This window comes from Buteo buteo, chromosome 23 (genome assembly GCF_964188355.1).
Source record: "Buteo buteo chromosome 23, bButBut1.hap1.1, whole genome shotgun sequence".
Taxonomy (NCBI): Eukaryota; Metazoa; Chordata; class Aves; order Accipitriformes; family Accipitridae; genus Buteo; species Buteo buteo.
The window spans coordinates 445,660-454,071 of NC_134193.1; the positions used below are offsets into that span (position 1 = coordinate 445,660).

At 44.1% G+C, this 8,412-nt stretch overlaps 1 protein-coding gene across 1 annotated transcript in view; it reads left to right on the forward strand.

Annotated features, from left to right (window-relative positions):
• Window positions 1-3,907, forward strand: part of SYT6 (synaptotagmin 6) — a 39,119-nt gene extending 35,212 nt beyond the window's left edge. Inside the window, exon 7 of the mRNA XM_075055367.1 lies at window positions 2,330-3,907. Within this exon, the coding sequence (XP_074911468.1) occupies window positions 2,330-2,401 (72 nt within the window). The 3' untranslated portion in view covers window positions 2,402-3,907. The remainder of the gene's footprint in view (window positions 1-2,329) is intronic.
• Window positions 3,908-8,412: the final 4,505 nt, after the last annotated feature.

Sequence of the window (8,412 nt, forward strand, 5' to 3'; positions counted from 1 at the left end):
GAGAAAATGTGCAAATGAATCATTAATTACAGGCTTCTAAGTACTATCCTCCTCATACTGCCATTTACAAGGAGTTTGTAAGCAGAAGATGAGAATCCCACTTGCTGTTGCATTTTGAAGTTATGCTGACAATAAACTCTTGTCCTCAGCACAAACCTGTTCCCATTTTTCAGCCCTGAGGTTCTGCTGGCACCTGCTGCCGTGGCCTTGGCCTCCTAGGTGTGCTTCAGCCATCCCACCCATTGCCATTTCTTCTGCATTTCTCAATACATCCATCAGCCGTGTTAACTGACATGTCTATAAAAAGAAATATAAAATTACAGTGCGTCTTTCCAGACTTTGAAGGGGACTTCTGAAAATTGGAAATTTCTCTGTTATCTGTGAAAGACAAACTCTGTCTGATATTGTAGAGTAGCATCATCAGTGCAATGCAAAATGAGTCTTTGATGTTGCCAAGTACCTCTGACATTCAGCATGAGGAGCATTTATTTGTTTAAAACATTTTTCCAGATAAAAACTGATAACTCTGCTGAGAGCTAAGTCATGCCCATAATGAAGAACAACCATTTATCTTTAAAGATATGCAAAACCAGCCTCTTCCAGACTCTTGGGCATGTTTGACTTTCATTGAACTGTTCTTAGTTTCTGACTATTAATTACACAATGGATGGTTCACCTTTTTGGATTAAAGGAAGGAAAAATATCTGCAGGTACCTCACGGCACACCGGTTACTTGAACCTACTCTTGGAAGAGTTTTTGTCACATTTTTGGGGTAGCAAACATTGTCACTGTAACTGCAGGCAGAACAATGCAAGGAACATGTTGAAGACTCTGCCAAAAGCCCATTTCTATTGTAATTTCTGCTTACCTGCTGTTTTATTGGTAATTCTCCTGGGAGGCTGTATCCATGTTTTCAATTCCTCAGGGATTTTAGCAAATACATTTGACATGAGAAACATAGAAGAAATTGTTTTCTTACCTGAAGGTAGCCTGTTTGGAAGGAGAAGCTTTCCAGCTTCTTCATTCATCAATTTCTCACTCAGCCCTGATTAAATATAGTCTGTATAATGCAGACCTGTGTGCGGTGAGTTACTTTACACTGACTGGTCGCTTTGGGAAGGAAATTGGCCGAATTCTTGACCCTATCTCTGCCCCTACGTTGTAACCATCAAAACGCACACTTGTGAAGCGAATTATAAACCCAGCCTCTGCCAGCTGGCTGCAAATGAACGTGAACGTGCTCTGTGTGGTGCACGGGCAGACCTGACCCTGAAGGGGCCAGCGCTGATGAGCAGCCGTCCCGTGGACAGCAGACCCGCTGGCATGTCACGGGCCGTCACCGAGGGGGACCTGCGGGGCGATGCACCCCGGGAGCCATCAGGAAGCACGGCCGCCCCAGCCCCAGCCCCGTTGTTACTGCTGACGCTGACGGCATCTGCAAACGGTCGTCTGGCTTGTGCAGCCGTCCTGTGAGCGCCGTGCAGCTGTCCTGTTCTCCCATTTTCAGCTGAGTTTCATTTGAAATGCCTTTGCCAAGGCAAGGGTGAAGTTCGATTTGCTGAATGAGTTTTCACCCATGGAAGCGAAATTCATACACGCTAGAGCATTAATATTAGCCAGCAAAGTGGTTTCGCTTATGTAGGAGCGGAAGGAATTGATCCATGGGGAGAACAAAGCAGTGGAAATACTATGCCTCCTGTTGTCTCTGGGAGATGTCTACCATTTGTCATTTGAATTTAATAAAACAAGATGGTAAGATGGGCAAGTACTCAAAAGCTTCAGGAGTAATGGTTTTGAATTATAATAATAGCCCCCAAGGCAGAGGAGTAATAATTTATGATCCCGTAAGTATGACAAAAAGATATTTGCTACATCTACTAACTCTCTGATCTGATTTTCACTTTGAGAAATGTCTCTGGCACTGTGGACATAGCTTCTGTGGAGTAAAATTACCAGACTGGAAAGACTCAAGTAATTTTGCCATTAAGCAGTATTTCTAAAACAAAAAGGCAACAGCACTAAACCAGGAAACAACAGAAAGCGAAACTCAGAGCAAACTTTGTCTTCATAGCACGCACAGATACTGTTTATTTTTCCTATTTTTGTGAGCAGTCCTTACACTTGCGAATTGATTTACAAAGCAATAAAGTAAATTGTTCAGTAATTCTTCCTGAGTGGTTAAACACAGGTATGCAGTAATTTGAAACATGCTGTAGAGCAAATAGGAATACTGCAGAACAGGAGACAGGCAACAAGGTAAAGGAGTGGGAAGAAGTTCAAATAATCTCTCCCGTTTGCTTAGACTTGCTTTCTTTTTTCTCCCACCAGTGGCAAGGCCGGGCAGCGAGCTTTGACAGCCAGGGTTCCTGTCCCTCACCTAAACCACCACCCACACCATGATACAGAACACGGCGAGTAAAATGGGACTAAACCAAGTTATTTTTGCACTTGGCCTACAGTCTCAGTAATTTGTTGCTGAGTGGCAGTGGCAGCAGCGAGACTTTCCAGTCTAGTTGTTCCTGTGTAAGTAAAGGCAGAAACCCGTTTTGTGGTCAAATATGTCTTTGTCTAATATGTCTCCCAAGGTGATGTTTTTTTTGTGGCTTTTACTGTATGGATCTGTTTCCAGAGGAAGAAGGTGGACTGAGACATGAGCTGGAAGTTTGGTCTGTAAAATAACATGTAAAATAGTTTTTAGTGTGCACGAAGACTGGAAAAGTGCAAAGATGCTCTGATAGTCTACAGACAGCACAGGTGGCCAGGAGAGGGGACATCTGGACCGGCCCTGCTGCACTGCCTGTGCCCGCTTGGAAGAGCAGCAGCAAAAGGCATGAGAGACTTCTTCTGACCCGCAAGCAGGTCTTTTTACTCTTGTGGTCAGCCCAAATCCAGTGGCGTGTTCACAGGTTTCCTGTTCATGTAGAGGTGTTCATGAGGTGTTAGAAGTTTGTGCAGTGTGTATCCCCAAATCCTTCTGTCATATATAAAAAATGCTGTTGATTCCTCAGGGGGGAAAACCTTTTTTTTTTTTTTTTTTCCTTGTATTTGAAGTCTCCCTAGAGTTGCTTGCATGAACAGTTTCTTAAGACCCCTTCGTAGCTGCCACTCATTCTCCCCGTACATCACCACATTATCTGGAGTGGAGTGCAGAGAACTGCATTGCCACAGGTGGGGTTCCAGACATAAAGGGGGAAAGATGTTATAGAAGTAGGTGAACGTCCTTGCATGAACATTAGATCTTTATTTCTGATATCATCCTAACATTAAAGGGTGAACAAAAGGGTAAAGGGAAATGCAGAAACACAACCAATACTCAAAAAAAGCTTCCAAATCTTTTTCTTGAACTATCAGCACTTCCTTAATGAAAAAAGTTTCTAAGGCCCAATCCCCAGAGGAAGACCAAGTTTTGAAAAAATGAAACTTTGCTGGTCTCTTGGCTGCATAAGCCAAAAATGAAGTTATAACATCCCAAATACTAGCTTTGCAAATGCAGCTAAATCAGCCCATCTTTATCAGACACCTGCGGATATGGGACACTTTCTTATCGTGGATTTTTCTCTGAGTTAATAAGTACATTAGTGCTGTTTGTTCCACTGTAATTAAATTAACTAAATGCAAATATTTTGGTTTTGAGTTAAAACAAAATTTGCTAGCAAGGCAGCCATTTCTCCTCACATCAGGTTAGCAGAACTGTATACATCAGCCACAATCTTCAGGTCAGCTTCAGTTTCCATTTTCCTAAATGTCACAGCATGAGCCTTCACTGAACATCATGACTAGCAGAGAAGGGTATTTGTTTGCATTGTTTTTCTGGTTAAGATGAAAACTTTGTTCAGTGAAGGACAAATACATAATTTCTCATCACACCTTGTGTCTTAATTCTCTTTATGTGCCACATGCTATAGAAGCAGAAACTCAATAAAATTATTTTATTTGTATGTCTTGCCTTGTCTGGTGAAATACTTCCTCTTGTGAAAGCAGTAATTGTGTGTTATGTGATTTTAGATGGTTACAGTAATCACAGCGGATGCTATAAAATGTGATAATAACAGACCCTCACGTGGTATGAGGCACTGCAAGGGCAGACTGCGTGATTTGAAGCAGACACTCCTTAGGCCATAAACTCTGCAGTTCTTGGTTGTCCTGGGACAATCAACACACATCCCCTGGGGAACTGCTGAGCACTAGTCACAGAAGAAAAAATAATATTTCAAGCACTTACAGTTCATTGAAACAAAAAGGTGGTAAAACTGAATTAGCTTTCCAGCATAAAGAGTACTGTAGACTTTTACCAAGGGACACCGCTGAGGATGCCACTTTCCGAAATAACCCATCCTTTCTGGGAATGTTCCAGGTCTTATGACGGGAAAGAGTTTCTAATCATTCAAAATAATTGACTTACAGTGGTGGATGGTTCAAGAACTGACCACAAGCCCTCTGAACCTCGACCTGAACTGAACTGAGCCTCTGCTGTTTAATGTCATGAATTGGAAGTGCCTCTTGCAGGTTTGCAGATCAAAGCACCTGTAACGCAAGACGTACCCAGCAGAAGCCACAGCAGTCCCAGCTGGATGCAAGGCTGGCACTTGACAATCATTAATTGCACCAACCCACTCCAATCCTTTTCTTTAATCCTGGCTTCTTGGCTTTTGGTGTTCTCTGTATAATCTCTTGTCTTTTATCCATTCTTCTTGTTATCTAGGATTTAGTCAAAACATACGTGGGGTTTGACACAAAGCTTCTATTTTTAATCCTTGCTTCACACAGATAATCAATTTCCACTCAATACTGGCTGTCACTTGCATTACTGGAAAACTGGATCTCACGCTAGTGAATAACACCCACGCCTAGATGGCACAAACCCCTACACTTATATTTTAAATGCTGAGATTTTGCCATGTCCCTTGGTGAGGGGATAATCAAACCATTGTGTGTTTGTCATCGCCTCAGCGCAGCCACTCGGGAAGATTGGTCACACTAATGGAAACGAGATATACTGTACAAGTGCAAATATTTCCCTTTCATCTAGAGAGGGATTGTAACTCTGAAAAGTAGCTAAGCCAGGCACAAGTGCCATCCCAGGATTAGTTAAGTTGCTCCTCACTTTCCGTGCTACTCATACCTTTAATAGTAACTCACAGGGCAGTTTAAATTATTAACAAGCAAAATAAGGAGGACCACCACAGGGCCATGTCCCGTGGAAGAGTTTGCTATCATGGGATTTGTGCTCCTTTGAAAGTCACTGCAAGGCAAATTTCCCTCGCTAGAGGAGGATGCCTGCTGCCGTTGGTCCTGCTCAGAACCAGGTGGCTGCTCAAGGGCCTGATGTGCTGTGCCAGCCTGATGGCAGCGTGCCGGGGAGAGTGGTGCCGGGTGGCCAGAGGCACCTCCTGATGCACGGATGCTGGACATGCAGGCTGGAGGAGGAGATGCTCACAAAACAAGTACTGGCTACTGGTCACTTTGCAAAGTCTGCAAGCAGCCACAAATGAATAGTCTATTTTATTTTGAGTACTGCAAGCAAAATAAACACTCATGAGCATTCCCAGACCTTCCCCCCCCCCCTTTTTTTTTTTCCTTTCTTTTTAGTTTTAGTCTCACAGTGTCCAATTTCATAGAACAACAAGTGACTGAAGGAACAGTAAGAGACACTGAATTGAGGGCTGCAATTTAATGACTGCTAGTTTAATGATGGGGACACAGGGAGGAGTGAATCCCCACGGGTCCATTGCACTGCTCATTACAAGGGGTCGGAGGGCTGAGGTACTGTCCCAGCCAAGTGCCCTCCCACTGATTTGAGAATAAAATAACTTGGTATATGAGAAAAAAGTGAAAAACACCCAATGGAAATTGAGTTTCAGCCATGGTGAAGCTCTGCTCTTCAAGCTGTGCAGGAGGCTGGGCTTCCAAGCTGATTGCATTATTGTGTGATTTTTTTCATACGAGCAATGCATGTCAAAGAGAAGAACCTTGTCATAACAATTTATATTTATTCTCCAAAAATGGCCTTTAATTTCTAATTGTAGAATGCTACTCACACGTAGGCAATCACACACACACAAAAAAAAGCCACTAAGGAAGAAAACCACTGTGGTTTTATAGGGTTTTAAGAAATAAATAAACATGTTCTGTAACTGTCTTAGAGGAGGAAAAAAAAATTAAACGCAATACTGATGTTGAATGTGTGTGTGTGTGTCACAGCTGCCATATTAAGGTTGGCTATGTGTCTGCCCCTTCTACAGTTGTGGATCACATTCTATAGGAAGATTTTGTACAAATTTGAACAAGACTCACAAACTCCACAAGGATGCCAGGAGCCAGAGGGAGGGACTGACAGACTGGGGTATTTGGACTCTGGATCACAAATTACTTAACTCCATGCAGCCTCACTGAAGCCATTAGGATGCTGGAACCAGCAGACAGGGCAGGCGCAGGGACACATGGGATATTCAGTATTCCTGGATCACTCGGTGGTTGTCTCCAACGGTGACAGCATCGGCCGCCCCAAAGGGTGACTCAGTGGCGACAGACACAGGTTTCTGGGCACATGGACGACTTGAGCTGACCTGTGCCCACTGTGGGCTCAGCGGAAACTCTCTAGCAGGATCAGCTTTGTGTGCTTTATTTTAAACTTTATTCTATTTCTTTCAAAACCTTTTATTTACATGTAATTCTTGAGTAGCCTATTAAGAGATGTGATCACACATACCCAACCCCATACATGTGCCAATCCTACTTCAGTCTTTAGTCCAAGTACCTTCAGCCCAGATACTTTTGTCTTCACTTATGAGGTAATAAATTAGACAGCAAATTATAGCTCATTTAGAAAAGTACAGCCCCATTCTTTGAGATCCTGATCTCAGTTGTCTATTTGCTCTTCATTTTTTCTACTTTTGTTATTTGCCCTCGTAATCGTGTCTCTAATCTAGCAGTCCTAGACTTCTCAGTCTCATTTTGCTAGAGGTTTTCTCCCCCAGGGCCCTGATCAGTCTTCCTGCCGTTAAGATTATATATATCAGCACAGTTGCACATTTATTTAAATGCCGGGTCAGGGATCTAATATCTAGTTATGATGCATCATGCAAGGATGACCTCCCTGGGACTAGAAAGTCTGTTTGTCATTTAGACGGAGTCACAGCTTCTAGATGCACAAACCCGATTGCTTTACTCACTTTGATCTCTGCTTACACAGCTTCTGCCGGGGCGTATGGGGCTGGGGTGCACGGCCCGGGCAGCAGTGGTCCCACACTGGCCCCATCTGGCATGAGTCCCAGTGATGCCATGATCTCCAGCACGCCGTGCCCAGTAAACCTGGGTCATGTCAGCTTCAGCGTGGTGGGGACCCCACGGAGGGCAGGCTTTCGGGTGATGCCTGTCTGCTTTGCAGCAGCCAGTTGCCATCGGAGCTGCTTGTTGCTCACCTGCCCTGCGGGAGGACACAGTCCCAAGACAGTTCGTCTTAGACCAAAGATCTCATCGTGAATGCAAATACACTTTTTCTTAAATGTCTCCGCAGCAAAAAATATCTAGTCTTCGTTTTGCAAAAAAGGTAACGTAGCCTGCTTTTGTGCCAGGGTGAGCATCACACCAAAATCAGGGTTGTCAAAAGACTGGTGATGCAGGTGAGCCTGTGAGAAGCAGAGTTTGGCTCCTCTTTGCAGATGTATGGGCTTAGAAGATCTGGATCTTTGTCCAAGTGCCAGAGGCATCCCAGTAGCTCTGCTTGGCTTACAAACCTCTGCAGTCAGCCTTCAGTGGCAATGCCGCTTGAATGTTTAAGAAATGTTTCGGGTTTTTTTTTCCCTGGACATTTCTCAAAGATAATTTGTAATTATATTTTACAGCTTTATATATATATATTTTAAGACAGTGTGTTAGTCATGCAAATATAATTACGTACCTTATGTTCCCATGACATTTGTAATTAAAACCATGGAATTTAAAGCACATATTTCAAACATCCAGTGTAGGCTTCTATTAAAAATGCAGTTCATTAAGGCTAATAAAGTACCTTAGAATGGGTCAAGGCAAATCCAGAGCATGTTCCGTTGCCGTGGGAACAGCTGGCACCAAAGCCAAGTGAAGACGTGGTAACCTGCAGCATCAGAAATAACAGGCAAAAACATGATTAGGAGAGAAAGCCGCCCCAAACCCAGAATGGCATTTTCCCGCCTGGGGTGCCAACCGCACTGAGATCCCCGTGGCCATTCCTGGGGCTGGAGGAGCCGTTGGGAGCTGCTGGCCCTGCTGTGGGCTCAGGGCAGGGTGGGGGTTATGGTGCTGCACCCCCAAGGAGGCCTCCCATGGGAACGGGGTGTGTGGCAGCCTGGAGGGCTGCGGACATGGGACATCGGCTGTTTGTTGGGGTGGGGGGGCTGGAGGCACTGCCAGACCCCAAGCAGGCAGAGAAA